At 45.0% G+C, this 26,647-nt stretch overlaps 1 protein-coding gene across 1 annotated transcript; it reads left to right on the top strand.

Moving 5' to 3' along the window:
* Positions 1–1,420: 1,420 nt before the first annotated feature.
* On the top strand, positions 1,421–26,313 carry BAX (BCL2 associated X, apoptosis regulator). The gene is made up of 6 exons (XM_083162237.1): positions 1,421–1,601; positions 7,461–7,506; positions 8,059–8,220; positions 8,939–9,074; positions 9,991–10,095; positions 22,433–26,313. The coding sequence occupies exons 1-6, from the start codon at positions 1,496–1,498 to the stop codon at positions 22,532–22,534; spliced, it is 657 nt and encodes a 218-aa protein (XP_083018363.1). The 5' UTR covers positions 1,421–1,495; the 3' UTR covers positions 22,535–26,313.
* Positions 26,314–26,647: the final 334 nt, after the last annotated feature.

Below are 26,647 nucleotides of genomic sequence, written 5' to 3'. Positions count from 1 at the left end.
ACAATGTCCTCAGGAAGTGTGGTTGTTGGGGCTGCATTGGGCACACCCCCAACGTGATGCAACATCTCCCTCCCAAATGGCTGTGGTAAAATGGGGGTGTCCTAGGGATTGACACCAACCAGTGATGATTTATAATCATCGATGGTTTATGGCCAGTGCTGAATACTTTTCCCTCAACCTAACCAGATATTTTTTTTGTTAATCAAGGTACCACATAGGACATAGGTCCAGTCAGTCAAGTCAAAGAACAGGTATGACCATCGGTTGGTAAACCATTGATGGTAATCCGTTCTCTAGTTGCCAACCATCAATGATCACTTGTTGCATAACTATCAGTGATAACCATCAATGGTAGCCATGAAACTGAGCCATAACGACATTGAATATAGGGTTTTACAATCCTGTGTTTAATCTCTTAGGGGTACATTTACTAAGATGGGAGTTCTATTGAAGATTTGCATATCTCCCAACTGTCCCGCTTATCGTAGGAATGTCCCGTTTTTTGGGATGTTCCCATGTCCCTCCCAAGGCCGGCAGTGTCCAGTTGGGCATGCCCCCGCAGTGGCAAAAATGGGGGTGTGGCCTCAAAGCATAGCAGCAAGTACAGACCACACCCACTTTTGTTGCACGTCTTGCTTTGGGAAACATCCAATCTTTGATGAAACTCCCTTCCTAGTAAATTTACCCCTAATGGGCCCTACACTCTGGACAATTTCAGGGCATTTTCTAAGCAATCTCACTAGATCGCCTTAGATAGCCATAGTGATGGTTAGCCTCCGTCCTGCTCCAGAAAAATCAGGGTTGCCTACCTGACTCCTTCAGGGAGAAAATGCTCTGTTCCTGGACTTCCCTGGTAATGTAGGATTGTCAGCACCTGTGGGGAGCCAGGTAATTGATAAGAAAGGTGTCACCACTGGTGCTGGTAATCATACATTACCAGGGAAGTCCAGGAGCAGAGCATTGTCTCCCTGAAGGAAAGGGTTAGGTAGGCAACCCTGAGTAAAATCCCACATTGCGAATGGATGTGTGTACGGCTGAACATCCATTCGCACCTGAGCGAATATGTCCAAATTCCATGGGAAGTTGCTCACCATCGAATTATTTTTACACTGGGCACCAGTCATCACAGCCACCGCGTAGCCCAGAACTTAGCGGTGCAGGGAGCGATTCGCTGGCAGAGGTGCCGCTCCTGATATTTACACACCAAGAATACCAACTAGCACCAATTAAACAACCCCTTAGAATTATTTACTGCTTCCTATTTTCTGTTTATTTTTCTGCAGGGATGTGTCACACACACGAACCAGATACACAAGTATGCCAAAAATGAGATAACAGAAGCACATGTGTCATTTGCCAGTAATCAAAATGGCGCTGGCGGCTGGCAACGGCACGTCATGACGCAGGAAGCCGCACGGGGGGAGGGGGGCGTGTCTAGCGTCTCTGTCTCTCGCTCTTGGCGGCAGGAGCTCAGTCTCCTCCTTGCGTAGCTGGAATGGCGGAACAGGGTGCCGGTGATGACTGCTCCCGGCATGCTGGTGAGGGAGAAGACGGCGCCGGTGCCCGGGAGAACAATGGCCGCGGGGAGGCGAGTGTGTCAGGTAACATCCGGGGACATTGCGGTGTCGGGCACCATTGGGCTGTACATAGGATCCCTGGAAAGTCACAAGTTGGGGCCTCCACTACCTGTCCTCAGGTCACTCTGTAGGAGGCCCCGAGCGGCTACCCAGCTCTAGGGAGGACTACAAGTCCCAGCATGAGCTTGGCTCAACTGAACTCTGTAACACCTTCATAGACCTCCCTCTGCTCGTTACTTCCTCCTCTGACCTCTTTGGGGGGCTGTTGGTACTTGTTGTCCACAACAGGTGACCTTTGTGGACCACCATGCATATGAAGCACTTGAGAGACCACCTTATGCTTAGCAACCAGTGGTACCCCACATGCTGTGGGGCTACGCATCCCTGCCACAGAGTAAGCTCAAACTGGAAGGGCATGCTGGTATGTGTAGTACCACAGCAGCTAGAGTACCACGCCACTGCAGTAATTTAACCCCAGAGATGCATCTGCTGAGTCCTGACCAGGATGCACACACTGTGCTTTATTTCTGTAGGTATTTATCAACATGTAGACCCCAGTGTTGTATGGGAGTTGGGATACTCTTCCCCATGTATTACAGACCAGCAGTAATATACAGATAAAGTGTAATACAGGAGCTGGATAGAGCATTATATAGTCCCTGGCTCAGGTTCCTGCACAGGGCTGCTAGTCAGATGGTAAAAAAGTTATTTGTTGTCACTATGCCGTATCATATGTGTTTTACCTCCGATGTGCATTGTATCCGGAAATAGTCGTTCCTGCCACAAGGTTTTCTTGTATCGTGCTGACATGATGGGGACCTCGTACGTTGCATCGTATGATAGCTGGTGGGCAGTTACCTAGGTATCGCTAGCTATACCTCAGCGTAGTGTATGGGGGCCTTAAGTCTTGTCGAGTGATAAAGTAAAAGCCAACCAGCTACTGTTAATTTTCAGACACAGGGCCAGATTCTGTAAGTTTCAAAAGTGATAAACAGGCAGCCAATCAGCTCCTGCCTGATATTTTTTAAACACAGTATGTGTCATGGCAGGTAGGAGCTGATTGGCTGGCTGCTTATCACTTTCCATTTGATCACTTTTGAAGTTTAGAGAATCTGGCCCACCGCCTGTAATATAGCATTAAGTATCACTTGAATTAGGAGGGACCGCAGCAGGAATCTGTAAACCCTATTAAGATTTCTCTTGTGCACCGTCGCTGGCCACATCCCCCATAGGTCCCATGCTGAGATGACGGATCCTGCACATTTGCGTGCGGTTATAAATTATTGCTACATCACAGTTAGTGTCATAGAGTAACGAGGGGAGCTGGGGGGCTTTGCTAGTATTACATTTGAGTGGTGTATTTATTTTTTCAGAAACCAAGAGATTGAGGTGGTTTCATTTCCTCACTTCCTACGCAGTCAGCCCAGGCAGAATGGTTTTACAGTATTTGTTTAGCGGTTGTTGTGCCTGATATGAGAACTTCACAAATGCTTCTTGCGGTCTATATAAGGTTGTGTTGAGCTAAACTCATTTTATAAACCGCTATGTTGTGTATGTATTTAATGTGAACTTCCCCAACATGATAGTTGTCTAATGGTCCCCACACACTACAGAAGATCTGAGTTGCATAACATCTGGACTTGACCAGTGGCTCTCAAACTCGGTCCTCCGGACCACACACAGTTTACGCTTTCCAGGTCACCCGGCAGGTGCTAGAAAAGAGAAAGGATAGCACTGTGGATGCACACCAAAGAAATAAATACACTATTAAGGCGACAAATTATCTCAAACCACGTAGGAATACCTGCTCAATAACTAATAGATGTGTGCGGACCCTGAACATCCCTCTACCCTCTCATATCACCCGGCAGGTGAGGAGACCTGGAAAACATGCGCTGTGTGCGGTTCTGAGGACCAAGTTTGAAAACCTGTGGGCTAGACTATAATATGTAATGGTGCCCGCCCATGCGATTCGTGGGTGCGCTGTGGAGTTTTTAGAAAGCATTGCGTGTATTTCACATTAAGCCGTGTTTATTTTGGCTGGCGATGCGCGCTCCCGCGTAGCTCATATTTCAAGCCAAAAGGCATGCAGTACTTTGTGGACTGGATCGCATCAAATCTTGTTCAAATCGTGCCCTGTTGTAGCGTATCGCATGCAATCTAGTACAAAATGTACCTACCGATGTGTGGGCACCTTTAAATCTGGCATTTACTGGAAAAGGAGACCTCTCTTCAGTTCGCATATTTGATCACGATTTTTTAGTAGATAACAATAGATATTTTATCACCTAACCACAATGGACTGATGTATGTGTGTGCACTTACAGAGTATATGCATTCTTCCAGTACATGCACCTGCTATTTCCCAAGTATTGCAATGGGTCCGTTCTAACTACCTCCCTGTCTTGGTCTGTCCCAATATCGTGAGACTCTGCTACCGCTGTGTGCAGTGGGTGTGATGTGTGTGCAAGTGCGATGATGTAATTTTATCACCTTTTATATCCCCCCCCCCCCTTTTTTTAGGAGGCTGTTGGCTCTGGGGTAGACAAAACTTACATTACTACGGCGGAGGAATCTCACTTTGTTGTGTGGGTGCATCTTGCTCAATCTTTGCATAAACAATATTGGCTTAAGCTGGGTTCTGATCGTATTGATCACTCGGCTGATCCAGTTAAATAAACCAGGCATGTCCAAACTGTGACCCCCCCCCCCCCACCCCAGCTGTTGTGAAACTACACATCCCAGCATGCCTTGCCATAGTTTTAGCATTCCCGATTAGCAAAACTGTGGCAAGGCGTAATGGGACTTGTAGTTTCACAACAGCTGGAGGGCCATAGTTTGGACATGCCTGAGTTAAAAGCTCACGATTGGTTGAAAAGTATTTTTCAGCTTGACCCCCATACACACTAAACTACAAATAGTTCAGTCTTCTATATGATCTGGTGTTCTGGCAGCTTAAATATTAAACAGCACGTGAGGTGTGACTTCTGGTCTGAGCTTTTGTAGAAACTCGTGTATACACACCTATACAATCCTCAGGCCAATCAGCAGATATTGGGGAATCGGGCCAATGACTGTATGGTGTACACCCAGCATTAAAGCCGGTGTTTTCTAAAACTCCTGTTATCAAATGCAGTGAAAGGTTTTGCTTATCACTTGAACTTTGCAGTTGGGGGGGGGGGGGGGGGGGAATGATGGGACCAATGGGAAGAGCAAACACATGATGTTGCTTTTCTCTTTCCCAGACCCACTTGAATCATTTGTCTGATCTTCACCCACAGGACCCAGCTAGAAAACTTGAATCTTTTTTGATACAACTTTCTAGATCCTCCGATGCGGCTTAGCGGTGGTTTGGTGTCTGCAGTGGGCTTGTCACCATGGGGCAGTGTTACCACGGAAGGTCACCGTGGTGGCATCTGCATAATTTCGGAAGTACTCTCACTAATGCCTTCCTGAGCTATTAACACTGATCTTCTGTGTAAAACCTAATTGGCTTCAGCAGAAGGCACATGATGGCCACTTCCATACTTGGCGTGTGACAGGACTTAGCTGAAATCAGTAGGAAGTTCCTGCCTGTGTCTCTTATGATCCTCTAATGTGCCTGACCAGAAACCACAGACCGTGGCCTATTACCAAGCTGATGGCTCTGCGATGAGCCCAGACTTCTGCTGATGCTTCTCCTGCCTGTTGCTGACTTTTGTTTTCTTGTAACCTGAGCTGAGGGCTGCTGGCTGGATAAACAGCAGAGGGACAGTGAGTGTAGTAGGTTCCAGGTATTGTAGGTGTCTGTGGCCTTGGAAACCAGAGTCCTTTCGGTCAACAGAGGAAGATGGGAAGGTGACTCATACCAGGAAACCGAAGCCTGTAACCACCTTCCTAGGAGAGCCGGTGTTTGTGTCCCTGTTCTACCTGCTACTGTCATAATGTAGGAGAGAGCTTCCAGTGTCATAGCACGTTTCAGTCAGCAAATTAAAGTTCTGATTATTTTCCTAATTTCTGCTAGCCTGTGTGCTGAGCGATGCTGGCTGGGGAAATTGCCCTTGTGCTGCCCAGAGGCTAACTCGCCCAGTCTTCTCTTGTTAGAACATTGACGATCTGACTATATTGCTTCGATGTAGGGCTAAAATCTCCCCAACCCCTGTTGATTCGTTATTAGTGGTACATCTGAGGACCCTTAATTAGTTGTGCACCTTGAAAAGGGCTTCTCACTGTTTATTCTACTAACCCACATAGTTACGTTGGTACTTGTGGATTATCACGGCCATATATAGTGGCATGCGATGCGATTTTTACCAATTTTTGCAGTTAGTCAAAATCGCATGCGATTTTTCACTGAGAAGCACCCAAATGCATTGGAATTAGTATGAAACATGTTCAATGGCATTTTTGAGGCTGTACCACCCCCACTATCAACGCGAACCCGAAGCGTGGCGAGCGCAGCGGTACGCGTCCTACGACCTTTTCATACCCCCACTATCCACGTCGGCGTGGAGTTGAGAATAGAAAGTGTGGCGAGCGCAGCGAGGCACGAGGACACCTGTGAAGCCCGTGAGGGGACGTGGATACCTGTGAAGGTATCCGCGTCCCCTCGCGGGGCTCTCCACGCTTCGGGCTCGGTGGCTCGCTGCGCTCGCCACACTTTCTATTCTCAACGCCGACGTGGATAGTGGGGGTATGAAAAGGTCGTAGGACGCGTACCGCCGCCCCTCGCGGGCTCGCTGCGCTCGCCACGCTTCAGGTTTGCGTTGCGGGGGTGGTACAGCCTCAAAAATGCCATTTGGGGGGCATTGAACATGTTTCATACTAATTCCAATGCATTTGGGTGCTTTTCAGTGAAAAATCGTATGCGATGCGATTTTTTTCGCATACGATGGCCATCGTGGGAGCCGTGATTAATCCACAAGTACCGTTACGTTTTGTTTATTTCCTGTCGTAAATCGGCAAAGTAAAAGTATCTAACCTAAACTGACTAGAGAACGGCAAAGAGCAGTGATGGCTAACCTTCCCAGCATGCCAGCACATCCCATCATGCCCTGCGTCAGTTTTAGCATGGCCAAATCGTAAAACTGTAGCTGGGATGTGTAGTGCAACAGCTGGAGTGTCAAGGTTAGCCATCTAGATCAGTGGTTCCCAACCCTGGTCCTCAAGTACCCCCAACAGTGCACGTTTTCCAGGTCACCCGGCAGGTGCACTCATTATTCAGGCACATTTGAAAAGATCCACAGGTGGAGCTCATTATTCAGGCACATTTGAAAAGATCCACAGGTGGAGCTAATTATAGCACTTGTGATTCTGTGTGGAGACCTGCAAAACATGCACAGTTGGCCGGGGTACTTGAGGGCTAGGGTTGGCTATCACTGATCTAGGGCATAGAGCAAAAATGACTTCAAAGAAATGGGATCCACTATTTTTACAGGAAACATTGGGTGTATTTGCGCAGAAATTATTATGGGCGTCCCACTTTAAATTTTTATATATATATTTTCTTATTTATTACCGTGAAATTTTTGTACAGCAACCAGGAAGTACGGATGAGTGAGTTCTAATATGGACGTCATAACTCCTTATATTGCGGCCTGTAGCCATGGCGACTGTGTGACGCTCTGCAAATATTATTAGGCTGTTTTGTATGCAAATCTTAAGGAACTGCAGTGATTCATAATTCTGCACCCACCCCCAGTTATTATAAGAACTACAGGATGCAACTTTTTGTTTGGGGAATACTTGTACACCGTGTCATCAGCAAACAGATCATGTGTCTTTTTCTAATGCATTATTGTGATAAGTGTGTGTATAGACATATAGGGAGAGAGACACTATATGAATTGCCAGGACTGATTATGCTTTTACTGATGATTTACTTCTCTAACCTTGTCTTTGCAGTTGATCCTGAGCAAATTCTGCAGACAGGGAACCTTCTGCTGCGTGGGTGAGTGGTCTAATAATTATACTTGCTACAATCACAAGAGGACCAGCTGCTATTCTGGTTTTCAGGGGGGTTTGGGTTCTTTTTTCAGCAATCTTGATAGAACTCTTAAGGTGCCAATACACTTATCCAATTTGGGCAGTTTTCACCCGATCCCGACTGATCGACCGAGAAATCGGATGTATTTGACATCCCCTCCAACCCCATGTGTATCTGGTCGAACCCTAAAGTTTCAACATGCAGGGTTGAAGCACCACTGGCACACACCTATGTGCAGGGTCTGGTAGCTGCAGGAGCAAAGTGACTGCTGAATAAAGATAAAACAAATTCAAAATACAATTTTTTGTAAATTCAGCAGCACCCGCCACTACCAGATACTCGCAGGTACCAGCTAACCAGACCATGCTGCTGCCACCCCCCACCCCCATCAAGTGCCAAATCATAAGTGAGGCTGCCGGGGGAGCTCAAGGGCAATTGGTCTGGACCAGTGTATTACACTTTGATGCATGGTGTCCTGGCTGCATAACGTTACGTTGTCATCCTCTCGCACTTCAGGTTTATCGTGGACCGGGTACAGCGCAATCCATTTGCGTCAAACGCAGACGTTGCAGAACTGGGCGCAGTTGAGCAGCAGCCGGTGAACCCTTCTACCAAGAGGCTAAGTGAATGCCTTCGAAAGATCGGAGATGAGTTGGATGGGAATATGGAGCTGCAGAGGTAGGATCTACATTCAGGTTTGCAGGGTTTCTGGTTGCGTATCTTGTTTCTGTCATCATTAGTCTTACTGCAGTATTGGAGCTTACCACTTGGTGTATATTGGAACGGCAGAATATTCTTTACTGATGCTTTCACCTGGATTCTCCAATGTTGTGGTCTATAAGTTCTCTGGCAAGGACTACTATGATTTTAAGTGACTCATGTTCAACAATAGTAAATTTACAGCAAACTAGTGGCATTATAAACTTTGCCAGACTTAAATATGTGCTCTGACCTTTGTCCCTTGGCTGTCGGTGGCATCTCAAGGGACTCCTGAATGGGTCCTTTCAGTTCCAGACATTTAAAACGACAGATACTAATTGCTTAATACAAACGTGCGTTCCGTGGTTGGCTTGGCTAGAAAATCTGGTGGCTTTAGTTGGCAAAAAGAAACCCGTGGTAGAAATTGCAACGTCCTATTGTTCTCCCACTTGCCCCTTCTACAGAAGCATTTTAAAGGGGTGAACTTGAACGATAGTCTTTTGTTGCTGTAGCAGGGGAGACATGGGTTAACTGTTCCAGCTTGGGGGTAAGGTGGTTCCTAAAGGGCATTGCTGCTTTAAATGAGAACTGTGTAATCATCTGAGCACTGGCTAGTACTGGTTGAGTTGCTGAATGCATTTCTCTAGTATCTGCTGACTGTCCTGAAACTCTTTTTGCTTCTGATCTTGTCTGCCAGGATGATTGAACAAGTGCAGAGCAACCCTCCCAAAGAGGTCTTCTTCCGGGTGGCCACTGAAATGTTTGCTGATGGCAATTTTAACTGGGGACGAGTGGTAGCGCTGTTTTACTTTGCCTGCAAACTGGTCATTAAGGTGAGTCACAAATGTATCGGGGCTACATTGAGAAGCGTGTAAGGCAATAAACATAGAAATCTCCAATTTAATGCAGGAATTGACAATTGCTTATTCTATGGTGTAGTTGCCAATGGTTGATAGACTAGCTAGCCATTGTAATAGTTACTACTGTTTTACTAGAAATGCTTTGGGCTAGTATCGCCATGGCTGGAGGGTTTCCTGTGCTGCTACTGCTCGGAAAGTGGCTATAATATTGGGCGATGATGTGGGAGGGGCACACCGGCGATCATCGGCTGCACACCTAAGCGTTTTTGAGGTCAAAGTAGCCCAAAGCAGGAAAAGTGAGCTACCTTGCGCTCAATATCGCCTAGTGTGTATTGGTCTTAACACTTACTGGCTCCTCCCATTCTTGGGTCCTCTGCATTCCATGTAATTGTTCTCTGGCACAGTGCTGAGGGGCGGTCCCCTTCACTCCTCCCTAGCAATGTCATTGGTTTATGGAGTTATGTGCAAATCTGCATGTGGATGATAAACTGCTAATTTTAGGCTTTTATATGGTTTTAAATCCATTCTTTAATGTAGGGGTGGGGGAACCTTCGGCCCTCCAGCTGTTGTTGAACTACACATCCCAACATGCCCTGCAACAGTTTTTGTATTGCCAAATAGCAAAACTTTAGCAAGGCATGTTGGGATGCGTAGTTCAACAACAGCTGGAGGGCTGAAGGTTCCCCATCCCTGCTCTATTGTATCATACTGGTAAAAACTGCTTTTGTTCATTGTGCTTCGTTAAGTCTTGCGTGTAGCTGACATTAATGAAACTCGCTCAGCCCATGGATTTGCCTCTGGTTTCTGCTTTAATTCACATTACGCTGTAGTTTAATATCCTCTGTGAGAGGGTTTATATGGCTGAATGCTAATTGTCTGTATCTTGTAGGCACTGTTTACGCGTGTCCCCCAAATGATTCGCACAATCATTGACTGGACCATGGAATATCTCCGGGATTATGTTGTCCAGTGGATAAGAGATCAAGGAGGCTGGGTGAGTTGTGTGAACTGATATGAGTTTTACCTAGCACTTTCCGATCCGGATACAATCACGGGTCTTTTTTGATACAAATCAGTACCTTCAATTTTAGAAAGTGAATAACAAATTGAAAAGTTCGTCCATTCGTCACTTTGAACAAAATACTGTCCACATTCGGGACCAAAAACCCTGGACCTTCCCTATGTCCTGCTTTAACCCCTTCATGACAGAGCCAGTTTGTGCCTTCATGACAGAGCCATTTTTTTCAAATCTGACATGTTTCACTTAAGTGGGGATAACTTTTTTTTGCTTTTACTTATCCCAGTGATTTTGAGATTGTTTTCTCGTGACACATTGTACTTCAAGTTAGTGGTAAATTTGGGTCGATACAGTCTGTGTTTTTTTGTGAAAAATACCAAAATATCGTGAAAAAATGGAAAATTTAGCAATTTGCAAAATGTCACATTTTCTGCTTGTGAGACAAATAAACATACCACTCAAAATAGTTAATAACTAACAAAGACCATATGTCTACTTTATGTTGCAATCATTATTTCAACCTCCTTTTCATTATTTTGGACACTAGGAGGCTTCAAATATGAATAGCAAATTCTCAAATTTTCAAGAAAATTTCAAACACTGATTTTTTTAGGGACCAGGTCAGTTATGATGTGACTTTGAGGGACTTGTATGTGAGACACCCCCATAAATGATGCCATTTCAAAAACTGCACCCCTCACAGTATTCAAAACAGCATTTTGGAAGTTTGTTAACCCTTTAGGTGTTTCACAGGAATTAAAAGAAAGTGTAGGTGAAATTTCAAAATTTCATTTTTTTTGCTAATTTAATACATTTTTCTAAGGAACACAGTAGATTTTACTAGAGAAATGTGACTAAAAATTGATTCCCCCAATTCTTTGGTTTTCATAAATATCCTATATGTGGCCCTAGTGTGCACGGTGACCAAACCACAGGCTTCATAATAGAAGGAGCACCTACTTGATTTTGGAGCCTCCTTTTTATGAGATTATTTTTTAGGCACCATGTAGGTTTCTAGGCACCATAAGATGCTAAAAGTTAGGTACCCCCCCACAAGTGACCCCATTTTGCAAACTACACCCTTCAGGGAATTCATCTAGGGGTATAGTGTACATTTCAAACCCCCAGGGGTTTCACCAATTGTGGTACAACTGGGCAGTGAAAATGAAAAAAATTAATTTTTCATTTTCACAGCTCAGTTGTATCAAAATTGGTGAAACCCCGGGGGGTTTGAAATGTACACTATACCCCTTGATGAATTCCCTGAAGGGTGTAGTTTGCAAAATGGGGTCACTTGTGGGGGGGTTCCACTGTATGGATGTTTCGGGGGTCATTCAACCAGAATCTGTGCTGCAAAATCCAAAAATCACTCCTTCCCTTCTGAGTCCTGCCATGCACCCAACTGGTATTTTTTGGTCACACGTGAGGCATTGCCGTACTCGGGAGAAATTGGGGCACAGATTTTGGGGTGCTTTGTCTCCTTCATTCCTTGTGAAAATGAAAAATTTTGAGCCAGATCTGCATTTTTGTGTAAAAAAATGTAATTTTTTACACAAAAATGCAGTTCTGGCTCAAAATCACCCCAAAATCTGTGCCCCAATTTCTCCCGAGTACGGCAATGCCTCACGTGTGACCAAAAAATACCAGTTGGGTGCATGGCAGGACTCAGAAGGGAAGGAGTGATTTTTGGTGGTGGAATGAATGGTGGGTGCTATGTCGCATTAGCAAGACCCCCGAAGCACCAATACAGTGGAACCCCCCCACAAGTGACCCCATTTTAGTCACCAGCTCTGGGAGGGGGGCTGGCGCTGCGGCTGGCGGGGGGGTGGGAGTGGTGCTGGCGCTGCGGCAGCCGGGTGGGTGGGAGGGAGGGGGGCTGCCGGGTGGGAGGGGGGGGGGGGGGCTGGCGATCGGTGGTAATCGGTGCGGTATACACACACACACACACACACACACACACACACACACACACACACACACACACACACACACACACACACACACACACACACACACACACACACACACACACACACACACGTGTGTGTGTATATATATATATTTACTAGCTGACCCGCCCGGCGTTGCCCGGGAAAACCTTTGGGTTTCTTTATTTCCAAAATTGCTGAAAAATGCCATCTTACAATATGCTGTGCCAAAGACCTAAGATTGTAATTTGTTATAGATTCCACCATAATGTTAGAATGTGTTTGCACTGATACTCAATGACGGCAATGAAATCAGGTGTGGTGTTGTTGTTTGAAACACAACGCTCCTGAGTTGATAACTTGTATGTGTTGATGAATTCCACATCCACTCCTGAGATTTAGCACCTACTGTATGACATATCCTCCAACATCTGAGGGTCAGAAATCGGTACAAAATCAGAAAGGGACATGGCCACACCTCCATTTCTATACTTTCAATGCTACAGTTTCTAGGGTTTGTAATTACAGGCACTGAGTGCGTGGGGACCGGGGTGGGCGTTACTAACCGCGCCATAATTAATAAAAAATTCACTGCTCCCTGCCACTGCCACTCCCCTCACCGAACCTGCCTGCAGCAGTCTCTGAGGTCTGGGGATCTGTAAAGCACATGCACCGGGCATCTCTACCAAACAGTGGGGCAGCCCCTGAGTGTGGGAACAGGTCGGCGGGCCTGGCCACATGATGTCATGACGCGACGCACACTATCCGCACCACTGTAATGCACCACTGGGAATGGGTGCAATGGGCCAAATTCTTCCCTACACCCGCCGGGCCAATCCACTGATCCAGTCATCACAATCATCAATGGGTGCATTGATAAGGTTTGGAGTGTAAGAAGTTGAATTGCCATGTTACAAAGTGTATAATTTACTCAATAAATCGTGAAAAAAATGTAAGTGTACAATCAAGAAATGAAAGTAGGATTAAATAATAAGTTCTGATTCAAACTGATAATTGTTTGGATGGGGTGGGTTGTGAAACAAATCTATAGGTGGGGGTATGGATATTGTGGGCATAATTGGTGTTTGTTACACCTACAGGGGGCCCTCAATCGATGGGATTTTCACTACAGTGTCACAGTGGGGCAGATGTATTAAGCCGATATTGTGGGCATAATTGGTGTTTGTTACACCTACAGGGGGCCCTCAATCGATGGGATTTTCACTACAGTGTCACAGTGGGGCAGATGTATTAAGCCTGGCGAAGAGATAAAGTGGAAGGAGATAACGCACCAGCCAATCAACTTTCAACTGTCATATTTCAAACACTGCTGATTGGGTGGTGTATTATCTCCTTCCACTTTTTCTCCAGTTAATCTCTTCGCCAGGCTTAATACATCTGCCCCAGTGTCACCATAGGGGGATTTCCAATTGAGGTCCAGGTGGTCTTTTAATGACCCTTTACAATCCTGTAGGTCTCTTCTCCTTGAGCTTACGGTTTCCCTTAATGATAGTCAATCACTGAGGGAGACCGTAGGCTCCAGGAGAGGGAGACCGTAGGCTCCAGGAGAAGAGACTAAAGGGATACCTAAAAGACCCCCTGAACCCCAATTGGAAATCCACCTAAGGTGACGCTGTAGTGAACATTTCTCATCAACTGGGGACCCCCTGTAGGTGTACCAAACACCAATTATGCCCACAATATCCATACCCCCTCCACCTATAGATTTGTTTCGCAACCCACCGCCATCCAAACAATTATCAGTTTGAATCATAATTTATTTTTTAATCCTACTTTCATTTCTTGATTGTACTTCTATGTACACATATTTTTTTCACGATTTATTGAGTAAATTGTACACTATAACGTGACAAATCTTCATCTCAGTCTTATTCTTCAACTTCTTACACTCATAACATTCAAACAAATGCATGCAGCGCTCATGCCCATCGACCAAACATTATCTATGAACCAAAAGAGTCTGGGAAACCCTTAAGGCAAAGCGGTGCCTGATATCCAACTGACTAACAGGGTGAGTGCAGTGCACCCACTTTGTATTGATCAATGGGTGCAATGGCCAGGACAAAGATTTCTCAGTGCAACTGGCCGGGGAGCGCAGTGACAGGCTGGAGGACTGGAGAGACGGATATGGGGAACATAGTAGAAACAGTACATTAGGTACAGTTTTTGTTTGCCGGTACAGACTGTTAAATAAACTGCAAATAATTTTTTGTGTGTTTGTGTGTGTTGTACTGAATGTGGTTATGTGTGTTGTATTGTATGTATCTGTCCAATGCGTAAGTGTGTGAGGTGTGCTACTTATATACAGTATGTGTGTGTTGTGTCTTTGTGTATCTGTTCAATGTTTAAGTGTGTGTTTTGTGTGTGTGTTGTACTGGTTTTTTGGGTGTATGTGGGTGTGTGTTGTGCTGTTAGTGGTATGTTATGTGTGTGTGTTGTGTGTATCTGCCCTATGTGTAAGTGCGTAAGGTGTGCTATGTATAAATCTGTGTGTGTGTGTGTGTGTAGTGTGCTGTGTGTATCTGTGCAATGTTTAAGTGGGTGTGTATTGTACTGTTTTTGGGTGTGTGTTGTACTGTGAGTGTTGTGTGTATCTGCCGAATTTGTAAGTTTGTGAGGTGTGCTACGTATATATATGTGTGTGTGTGTAGTGTGCTGTGCGTATCCTGGCAATGTTTTAGTGTGTGTGTTCTGTGTGTTTGTTGTACTGTTTTTGGGGTGTGTGTTGTAGTGTGTATGGATTTGTATTGTACTGCGTGTGGTGTGTTTGTGTGTGTATCTGTCCAATGTGTAGGTGTGTGAGGTTCTCTACGTATAAATGTGTGTGTTCTGTGCTATGTGTGTGTATGTGGTATACTGTGTGTGTGTGTGTGTGTGTGTGCGTGTACAATGTGTACGTGTGTGTGTGTGTGTTATGTGTGGTCTATGTATATCCTCAATTATTTCCTAATTGTTTAAAGCCTTCACCATAATGTTCGAATGTGTCATTCATACTCACTGACAGCAATTAAATCAGGTGTGGAGTTGTTCCTTCGCAACGGTTTCCCAGATCGTCGATCTTTTCCCCAGATCATCAATGAAGGAAAATTAAAACTTGGTGTTTTTTAAATTTCTAAGTGAAATTTCCCAAAAACGGCTTCGAGGTGCACACCACCGGGTCAAGAGGTATCTTGTTGCCGAATTTGGTGTCTGAGTGCCACGGTGTGTCCGCAATGCGACGGACACGCACACACACACACACGCACACAGACTCTTCAACTTATTATATAGATATATATACATATATATACACACACATATATATATATATATATATATATATATATATATATATATATATATATATATATATATATATATATATATATATATATATATATACATATATATATATACACACACACATATATATATATATAAAGAGAATGGAAGTGACCGCACTCTCACCCAAATGGAGACAGCAGTGGGGTGCCCGGCAGAGGTACATGCAGTAGCATGCCCTAATTAAATAGACAGAGTTTTCCACACCAATAGGTATGGAAGCAGAGCACTCTCCTTAAATCACAATTCAGCCATGTGATAAAACGAAAAAATTGTTTTTAATTCCAGCTGGGTCAACATAGCAGTAGGCAATCAAAGTATACAAGCCCCGACGTTTCGGTCCCAGTATGGACCTTTATCAAGGAGCCTACAAGTATACAGAAAGTACAAACAATTGGTACATGTAATACTGAATCCAAAGACATGTACAAATAAACAGGCAAAAGACATAGTTACGTTTAGTAGTGAGACAGCATATAATCAGCGGCGCAGAAACATCCTGGATAGGGACAGGGTCAGCCAGCTGATCTGACTGCCCTCCCGTCCGGCTATTTATACCATGAGCGGGGTAAGGAGCTGGGAGGCGCCACAGATTCACATCTGTGATGCGCTATCGTACTTCCGGTAAAACCGGAAGTGCGTCGGCCGGATGCCGGCGCTGGAACGCAGCTCTGGAGCGCACAGCTTCCGGGAATATGCCGGAGCTGTGCGTAACTATGGCAATAGAATGTAACAAGCACGGGGTAGTCAAGGCAACGCGGGATATCTAGGTTACAGTAACGCAATGGTATATGAGTTGAACAAAGCCGTGCTTAATCGTTATAATAACGTGGTATATAGCCGGGGGGATTATTAGTAAAAACCAGGGTAAGAGATAGAGGTTGTGCATTGGGTCTTGGAAAAGAAGGGCTGTGTTAAGATAAACGGGGTTTTGACAGGTCCACAACCGTGGTTCTTGAAAACAGGACACCACAGTGCGTGTGAAGGGGTTAGTAGGAAAGTATGCGGGTGTGCACCAGGGGGACGTTGCAGGGGGTTATGTGCATAGTCCGTGTCACGTATGGGGTGCACTAGGTTGGTGTAGTGCACAGTTTTAACAACAGGTGTAGCGAGCTGGTGAGAGGTAGGGAGAGAGTGATAAAACTACAGGGGATACGTAAGTGAGTGGTAAGGTGATATTTGTTTGGGATCTCGACGGGTCTGTGAGGGTCTCTCAAGGTTAGTGCTCTATTCGCCTGGAGGGCACTGGTAGATAAGGGGCTGGAGATTAAGGTTATATCTAAAGCCGGGGGCAAATACCGACTGTTCATGTGTATATAAGAAGCCCACAAATATCTATACAAAAAGTCTAAGTACATAAATATATCAAGAGGCACAAAACAAATTTTTGAAAATATACAAAAGCATATATAAGAGAAGTATACATATATATAGGTAGATAGCGGACCCAAAACTGGCACTTTAGGTAGAAGATCGGAGCAGGTTTTGAGTTGCAAGGGACACAGTACAAGCGGAGGCAGTCTCGTATTTGTTCATATATCAGTTGACTATACAAAGGGTCAATTCTAGGCGAAATATCCAAAGTATATGGGTATGTGAGATTTATCTCAAAAAAATGGAGAGGGGATTATTCTCATTAAGTCCTTTGGGGGCAAGTGTACCCAGTCGGTGGATCCATCTGCTTTCCAATTTTCTTAGAGCCAGTCCACGGTCGCCTCCACGGAGGGGCGGGGGTACCCAGTCAATAATGCGGCAACGTAGGCTAGAGTTCTGGTGTCCTGCTGCCAGGAAGTGGCGGGGAACAGGCAGTTCAGCTTTTCTTGTGTCAATGGCGGATCTGATCGAGTTGCGGTGGTTCGCCATCCTTTCTCTGAATTTTCGTGTCGTCATGCCAACATAGGCAAGGCCGCAGGGACAATAGAGGAGGTAGATTACATGATCCATTTGGCAATGCAGGCGGTACCTTATTTTCGTAGGTTTACCTGTGTGGGGGTGTGGAAAGGTGGGGCCCGGGGTAAGGCTATTGCAGGTTGTGCATCCAGCACATCGGAAGCAGCCAGGTCGTTTCGAGTATAGCCATGTCAGATTCGAATCGACTTGTGGACTTGTAGTGGGTCGCAAGAGGAGTTCCTTGAGATTAGGTCCCTTTTTAAAGGCTACCATCGGTGGGCCATATTGTTGCAATTTTAGCGACTGATCGGATGCCAGGATTGGCCAATGCTTCCTCAGACTGGTCTGCATTTTGGTAGAAGTGTGGTCATATTTGTTGACGAAAACCATCCTTGGTGGTTTAGGAGTCTGGGTCTCGGGGTTAGAGGGGTTCATCTTCTTCCTCGCCTTCGATAAGCAGCGTTTGAGGGTAGTTTCAGAATAACCCCGCTGTTTGAACCGGTCAGTCATCTCGTCCAGTTGGGTGTTCATAATGTTGTCATCTGTGTTGTTGCGCATGACTCTCATATATTGCGAGATAGGCAAATGTTCTTTCAGGGTAGGTGGGTGCTGACTTGAGGTGAGAAGAAGGGTGTTTCTGTCAGTAGATTTTCGGTAGAGGCTGGTGTGGAGTTTGCCATTAGATAGGCGGACGTTGATGTCTAAGAAGTTTATCGATTCTTCATTGGAAAGGTGTGTAAACTTAATCGGATGGTCCTTGGTGTTAAGGTTGTTTACCATGTTGGTGAATTCTTCTGGCGAGCCTGCCCAAATGAGGAATACATCGTCAATGTATCTCTTGTAGAATATGATCTTGTCCTTGTAGTGTGGTAGGATATACCGGTGTTCATAATCAAGCATGTAGGTACATGCGTAAGAGGGTGCCAGGTTAGACCCCATCGCGGTCCCAGATACCTGGACGTAGTAGTTCTTCTGGTACATAAAGTGGTTATAGCGCAGTATTACCTCAGCCAATTCAACAAGGAAGTCTGTTGATGGGATAAGTGTAGAGCGTTCATCCAGTCTATTGCGAAGAGTCCGTAAGCCATCTGTGTGGGGGATCACAGTGTACAGGGAGTTTACATCCATCGTGGCTAGGAGTACGTTTCGTGAAGAGATGTCGACCGATTTGAGTTGTTCGATGAAGTCCGAAGTGTCCCTGATGTAGGTATCACTGGATGTGACGAGAGGCTGGAGATGGCTGTCAACGTATATGGCCAACGGTTGTAGTAGGGACCCACGTGCCGAGATGATAGGTCTACCAGGCGGGTGAGAGTGGGATTTATGGACCTTGGGTAAGGTATATATGATCGGGCAGATCAGGAAATCTACCGTCAGAAATTCGGACGTCTCTTTGGGGATGTGGTTACTGGTCAATCCCCTCTGTAGTATCTTGTCAATAATTCTTTTGAACTCTGGTATGGGGTTTTGTTGGACAGGTTTGTAGGTATTTGTGTCTTCTAACTGTCGGACCACTTCAGAGTGGTAGTCAGACCAGTTTTGCACCACCACCGCACCCCCTTTGTCCGCTGGTCTAATGACTATGTTGGGGTTCCCTTTTAGGTCTCTGAGTGCTTCCCGTTCGGTCTTGGTTAGGTTGTCATACCTAGGTTTGGCGGGTGATTGTAGTGTGTCCCTCTCAACAAGTCTAGTGAACGTTTTGATGCTGGGGTTGGTAGACATGGGGTCAAACACAGAGGGTTTATGGAATTTGGATCTGGGGGTACCAGGACAACTGTCGGCGAACTGTTCCTGTAACCTCAGTTTGCGCCCAAATTTATAGATGTCTATGGTGGTGTCAAAGCTGTCGTGGGGGTGGGTCGGGACGAAAGACAGTCCTTTGGACAGGAGTGATGTCATGGCAGGTGTCAGTTCGGAGTCGGAGAGGTTGAATACTAATTCTGCACCTGCTTGCGTATTCTTTTGCCGGAGACGACCGCAGCGGGGGTGTGGGCGCCGCCCCTGCCTCTGGGGGGTTTTCCCGGTTTTGTGCTGCTTGGGCCTGCGTCTAAAAAATCAGACTGAGGTTCTGACTGTTCGGTCTCAGACGCTGAGGTAGAGGAACCGGTGTTAAATTGGTATGGGTTTCTCTGTCGTCTCTGGCGGTAAGGTCGTTGTGGGCGGGCAGATCCTGACTCACCTACCAACCACCTGTAGACGGTGTGGTTACGGTAGTCCGATGTGACTACTGCTAATTTATTATGTTTAAAGGAGAGCAAGTCCTGTTTATATGACTCTATCTGGGTTTTAATTTTTTCGATCAGGTTAGTGGTTTTGTCAGTTTTTATGGTAGCCAGATGGGCATTCCCAAATTCTTCTATGTCCTGTTTGACTTTTTTGAGCTCTACTCCTACCTCCTCGACCACAAGGAGCATGAGGTCGAAGGAGCATTTATTGAGAACCCCACACCAGCGACTGCAGAATGTGGGGTTCCGTCTCCCAATGGTGGGTACGTTGGGGACCCTGAAGCCCCTCGGTATAAATTTTTTACGATAATATTCCGAAAGGAAGTGTCCGTGTAAGGACAAGTCGATTTCGCGTTTTTTTAGTTTTAGAAGCCTCTGGTAGAGGTCGGTTGGTGACTCATTGGGTAGTGAGTCAAAGTCGGAAGCGTCGAATAGGACTTTGTCGGCGTCGTCGTCTGTGAGTGAGACTATGCCGTGTTCGGCCTGTGAGAGAAGGAGGTCGTCTAGGAAACCCCCTGTGGCCATACTGGACGGAACGAACGTCAGGCAGAATAATACACAGATATGGAGAGACAGTACAAACATACACGTAGGATAGGGGTGGGGGGAGGGGGTTTTTTTTGTGTGTACCCTGGTAGATACAATAGTGGGCAGCAGTTCAGGGTGCTGTCACCTGGTCCTATAGTACCAGGTCAAGTGTGGGTGTCAGGTCAAGAGGTCAGAGCCTCAATATCTAAAGAGAATGGAAGTGACCGCACTCTCACCCAAATGGAGACAGCAGTGGGGTGCCCGGCAGAGGTACATGCAGTAGCATGCCCTAATTAAATAGACAGAGTTTTCCACACCAATAGGTATGGAAGCAGAGCACTCTCCTTAAATCACAATTCAGCCATGTGATAAAACGAAAAAATTGTTTTTAATTCCAGCTGGGTCAACATAGCAGTAGGCAATCAAAGTATACAAGCCCCGACGTTTCGGTCCCAGTATGGACCTTTATCAAGGAGCCTAAAAGTATACAGAAAGTACAAACAATTGGTACATGTAATACTGAATCCAAAGACATGTACAAATAAACAGGCAAAAGACATAGTTACGTTTAGTAGTGAGACAGCATATAATCAGCGGCGCAGAAACATCCTGGATAGGGACAGGGTCAGCCAGCTGATCTGACTGCCCTCCCGTCCGGCTATTTATACCATGAGCGGGGTAAGGAGCTGGGAGGCGCCACAGATTCACATCTGTGATGCGCTATCGTACTTCCGGTAAAACCGGAAGTGCGTCGGCCGGATGCCGGCGCTGGAACGCAGCTCTGGAGCGCACAGCTTCCGGGAATATGCCGGAGCTGTGCGTAACTATGGCAATAGAATGTAACAAGCACGGGGTAGTCAAGGCAACGCGGGATATCTAGGTTACAGTAACGCAATGGTATATGAGTTGAACAAAGCCGTGCTTAATCGTTATAATAACGTGGTATATAGCCGGGGGGATTATTAGTAAAAACCAGGGTAAGAGATAGAGGTTGTGCATTGGGTCTTGGAAAAGAAGGGCTGTGTTAAGATAAACGGGGTTTTGACAGGTCCACAACCGTGGTTCTTGAAAACAGGACACCACAGTGCGTGTGAAGGGGTTAGTAGGAAAGTAACTTTCCTACTAACCCCTTCACACGCACTATCTCTTACCCTGGTTTTTACTAATAATCCCCCCGGCTATATACCACGTTATTATAACGATTAAGCACGGCTTTGTTCAACTCATATACCATTGCGTTACTGTAACCTAGATATCCCGCGTTGCCTTGACTACCCCGTGCTTGTTACATTCTATTGCCATAGTTACGCACAGCTCCGGCATATTCCCGGAAGCTGTGCGCTCCAGAGCTGCGTTCCAGCGCCGGCATCCGGCCGACGCACTTCCGGTTTTACCGGAAGTACGATAGCGCATCACAGATGTGAATCTGTGGCGCCTCCCAGCTCCTTACCCCGCTCATGGTGTATATATATATATATAATTTTTTTTTTCAGTGCATATATTTAATTTTATAACTTTTTCTGCAGCTTGATGCTGCTGCTGCGGGGGGGAGGGGGGAGGAGGGCAGCGCTGCGTGCGCTCCAGATGCTCCGGGGGAGCTGCTGCCGGGTGAGTGCCCGGCGGGTGCGAGGGGGGGGCTGCACATCGGTGGTGATCGGTGCTGTACCTGACAGCACCGATCACCACCGATCCCTGTGTTACCGAGCGGCTTAGCCGCCGGTAACACAGGAAACGCTGTGAATGGCTGTTCAGATTTGAACAGCCAATCACAGCGATCGCCGACCGGGGGGGGGCACCCCTGCCCCCCCTGGGCGGCGAGGGGGGATGTCTGCTGTCAGGGACAGCAGACATCACCTAACTGTCACTGTTAGACAGTTAGAAGTCATGACGTACATGTACGTCAAATGTCGTGAAGGGGTTAATGCTTTTGTTGACTTTTTGACCCTGCCAACCTTAAGCATGTCCTCTTTTTTTTTTTTTTTTTTATGTGCTGACCAATAACCCGTGTTAAGACCCTAACCTCAATTGTCTCCTCACAGTAATTCCTGGTTTCCTTGGTCTCCCACCATCCCGAATAAAATATATTCAAAGACCGAAAGAAAGGGTCCAAAATAGTGCAACACTGCGTAATATAAATAGGTTGAGCATACACGCTAACCAGTTCCCAACAGACGCGTATAGCGGCCCCAGCATAAGATAGATTCAGAATGAGCGCATGTGTGTGTGTATTTAACCAGAGCTAGAACCCCTGGGATAGTTGCTCCTGTTGAAATTAAATGGTCAGTTGTGTTGACTTGGCTCATCCATGTGTATCTCCCAAAAAGTACTTGTAACTTACGGCGGTTCAGGGAACGCAGAGGGTGGAAAAATAATAAAGACTTTTTATTGATTTTATTACAGGAGGGCATTCTATCGTACTTCGGCACAACTACCTTTCAAACCATCGGGGTCTTCCTAGCTGGCGTGCTCACTGCCACCTTCGCCATCTGGAAATATTCCTAAGACTTCAGTCATCCTGAACGCAGCTTTTAGCCGCTCCTCCTTCTTTTTCTGGAAGCACAAACTTTATTCCGATTCACTCCAGAACCGTCAGCGAGGCTGCAGGACACGTGCTTCTATCAGGGACTCCGCACTCAGAGAGAACCGCTCCAGTAACGGAGACATCCGCCTTTCATTTTGGGGATCATGTTTTTTTTTTTTTTGTCTTGGTTTTTTATTTTCAAATATAACTTTGTGCCTTTTTTAATATATAGAATTCAAATGGTTTTTTAAACAACCTTTTTTTGATTTAATACTTGAAAGTTGTGGCCTCTAACCCCCCCCCCCCTTTTTTTTTTTTTTTTTTTTTTTTTTTTTCTTCCGCGACTCTCCAAAAAATGTATTTTATGTGAACTGTTGGTGGGAGAGGAGGAAGATCTACGAATGTGTATCTTATTCCCGTGATCCTAGGTAAAACGGGCTATTTAGGAAGAGTATTGTTTTTTTAAACATATATAGTTTGCGCTATGTACAAACATAGCAACGCTGTGAAGTTTGCACCTTTTTGGGAGAGAGGAAAAAAAAGTTCCGTTATTTAAATAAAGGGAAAATGGTTAGTTTCTCCAGTAACAAGCAGCATCACATGTTAGACATGCACCGTGGCGCTGTGTTTTATCAGATTTAGCATTCTATGATTGTATACGGGGGCCGTGCATTGGAATAGGTGTCAGACTTTATCGCTGAAACATGAAATGCTGCTTAAGGAGAGTGTCTCCATACGTGGAACTGGCCAAAGTCAAAAATATTGGTACCAGCTTGTAATGGGTTCCACCCATTAACGGGTGGATGCCCACATCCTGCATATAAACCCTTTTTTGTCAACCTTTCCGGCAATTGCCAAAGCAACTGAAAGTGTGTTTCCTGTGTGGTCAAGGCCCTTTTCTTCCAAGAGCCCACAGTTCTCACATTCTCATAGGTGGGGACTGTGAGTAACCCTCCTACAATTAGGAGTCTGTTTATAGTTGCTAAATGCTTACGTCCCCCCAAAAATTAGACCCTGGTGAAAGTGCTTTTGGAAAATAATACAAAACCTTTTTCAGGAAAAACCATCTACAGTAAGAAGCTTTTTTGTTTTTAATAAGATTTCTATCTAGAGACTTATTTATTTGGCTGTCTACACCACTTCTAATAAGGCAAACATTTACTCCACTTGAGACGTGGGCCTGGCAGGAAGGCATGGTGAAGTGATAAAGTGGCCAATCAGCGTCCTAGCTGACAAGTGACAGGCTGGTTTGAAAATGAGTAAGGTTGGCTGGTGCATTATCACCTTTTACTTAATTTCATCAGGGTTAATAAATCTTCCCCTGAACTCCTATGGAATAGGAATGACTGTATTTAACACTTATTTTAAAAACACATGTAACACAGAATTTGCGACGTTTAGTCAAAAAAGAGAAAATGCAATAGAAGGTCGGTTTTTTTTTTTTTTTTTTAACTGAACTTGGTTCTGGGTAAAACTTGGCTGAGCTCATGTAGGAGTCCTCTCTTACCTGACCATATGAGTACCATAGGATTTTTGTATATTGCAATTAGTATTGATGTTGGCATTGGGAGGCAGACCCAAAAGTTTCAAATGCCAAAATTAAAGATCTTGTGTAGTTGTTCTCCTCATTCCGTGGTTGGAAGAGAAAGGGTGCGGTGTCCATTGTAAAATAGTTAAATCTGGAAACGGACAGGTCCATTATTCTTTGTCTGGTGGAAAGGAGGCCGCAGCAGCAGCCAAATGTAAATTCGGAATCGTTTATTTCTGCCTTAAGAGCATCTGTTGGCTTTGTGCATGCTTTCTCTTACTAGACGGAATGGTTTGCCTTTCTGGATTTGAGGACACTGATTTTTACATGCGTTATTACCGCTCTCTTAAATCGGATGTTTGGTAAATATATTCCCAATCTGCAACTGATGTAGAAAGTCAATAAGGACAACTGCTAAATCGTGCTGGTTTATACTTCATTTCTGTTGACGTTTAATGCAGTTGGACAAACCTGTTCCATAGTATTCCTGCCCCTAAGTGCTCATCTCCTAGATGTTGCTTTGTCCACATAGTTTTAGTTTCCTGTTGTATATGGGGGCATTTAAATCAAGCTCTTCACGGATGATATGAACGTCTTGGTGAAAAACAGGCTCTATGTGTGTTTAGGGGGGCATGGTGGAGCGTATTCCGTAAAACCCAGGGAGATCCGCAAAGTCTGAAAATGAGTCTGTTGGCGATAATACCCCCAATAGGAATTACCATGAAAACTGTCAAACAGGGTTGTTGCTGTAATGAACATTGGATGTATTTTAGCCTATTACATAATATTATGAAGTGCTTCTGTTGTATCTCGTACAAGTCTGTAATTTGCTTTGATTTAACTCCTTACATTCGTTGATTCATTACAGCTGCAAGAAGTCTGAATGGTGAAGCAGCGTGCCTGAAGTGTCAGAAAGGGCACGTACAAGCCACCAAAGCAATATACAGGTCTAAACTTGACATTTTGAAAAAATAAAATCCACGTCTATAGGAACACTTTTATCTACCAGTGCATATTATGCTCTTTCAGGGTTTCAATGACCTTTCTTATGTATATAAAGAATGTACAGCACCCAGCTGCCTGTTTACAAACCATCTTGAAGTACCGGCATAATGTACCATACATTGCGGACATCTGGCATTGGCTACGTCTGGCTGTGTGTTTGTTTGGTTGCTTTCTAATCCTGAAATAAAGCAACAGCTCCACCTACAGGCTGTGGGCAGTATGACAGGTGCTGAGGGGAAAATATATTGTGAGGTTTTCTATTATAAGATCTATTGATTGAGGGTTATATACGTGTAATTGATATGCTACCATATTAGCATGCATGTAGCTAACCTAAATGAACTGCTTATTTCCGCCACTTGTGTAGATGTTGTAGGCAGGTGGACATAATTGGGTAAAATTGGCTTCATTTGCTGTGAAGACTTTGTCCCAGCTGTGAACTTGTTTCTTTTGTTTAGGTTTTTTTTTTGTTTATTGTGCAACTTTTTTTTCTTCCCGTTTTAACTTATTTTACTGTTCTTGTAGCTATTTGTTATATACAAGGTGGAGATGGATTTTTCAGTGCAATGACGAACTTTACTGGACAAATACTTGACACCATTATAACCTCAGCCGTCCGCTGTGCAGCCATTTTGTATTTTCTGTTTCATGGGCTGCAGAGTTCCATCATTGATACTCCTCCGGACTAAACTTAACAATACATTTTTAGGGTGAGATTTAGGAATAGACAATCTTCTGTAATGCTGTTTTCTTTCAGTTGGGTTTCTGCATATAAACCTTTGCCTTTTTCTATGCTCAGAAATGGGTCTTACAGTGAATTTAGCTTTTTTTTTGTGTTTTTTCTATAACTGGGCAATAACCCTTCACTTGCTAAAGGTGGGATATATATTGCTTTGGTTATTTTAAAGAGCTCCAAAGTTTCACAATGTGAAGGATCTGCTTCTCAGTGGTGACCACTAGTGGCCGCTATCAACTCCTGGTTTCAGTTTGAAGCTTCCCGTTACCTCGGTTTCTCTCACCAGAGAGATCTTTTTCTAGGACTGGTGCTTCCGATACTCCATCATTGCAATGACTGTACATTGGGGGAAGGGTGGGTTCTATGCAAACCATTTTTACTAACTCGTATTACAAAACCTTTACAGGAAGAAGTGACTCACATTTTTATTGCCTTTTTAATTGTGGTTCTCATGTATTGCCAGTGCAATTGAAATAAATTCTTGTACAGTATATCATGTGCTTTGGTGCTTCTTTTGTAAGATTTTACCATGTAAGATTGGGGAAGAAAACTGCAGAGCCTGAATTGGAAAATTATACGGAGGGATTTGGTCCTCTGCAATCAATAATGGTAGCACAAGATCACACACTTGTGGCATGTTGGTGTGATACTTTCTGGCATGTTGGTGTCCTAGGGCGAAATGTAATGGGAGGCGTTCCCCCCCCCCCCCCCCGCAAAATATGCCGTTTTCGGGCATTTCCCGAAAATCGCATATTTTATAGGGTGCGATTTGCGGGAAAAATCGAATTTTTTAAAGGTGCGATTAGTTAGACTAAAAATCGCATC

This window comes from Crinia signifera, chromosome 19 (assembly GCF_055691185.1).
Source record: "Crinia signifera chromosome 19, ASM5569118v1, whole genome shotgun sequence".
NCBI lineage: Eukaryota > Metazoa > Chordata > Amphibia > Anura > Myobatrachidae > Crinia > Crinia signifera.
This window is presented reverse-complemented; position numbering and strand designations above follow the sequence as displayed.

Bases quoted from the DNA above. Each gene is read 5' to 3' on its own strand.
- BAX (XM_083162237.1), top strand. From the start codon at position 1,496: ATGGCGGAACAGGGTGCCGGTGATGACTGCTCCCGGCATGCTGGTGAG. The intron at 9,075-9,990 runs GTGAGTCACAAA...TGTATCTTGTAG, and splicing joins CCTGCAAACTGGTCATTAAG to GCACTGTTTACGCGTGTCCC. The intron at 10,096-22,432 runs GTGAGTTGTGTG...ATTTTATTACAG, and splicing joins TAAGAGATCAAGGAGGCTGG to GAGGGCATTCTATCGTACTT.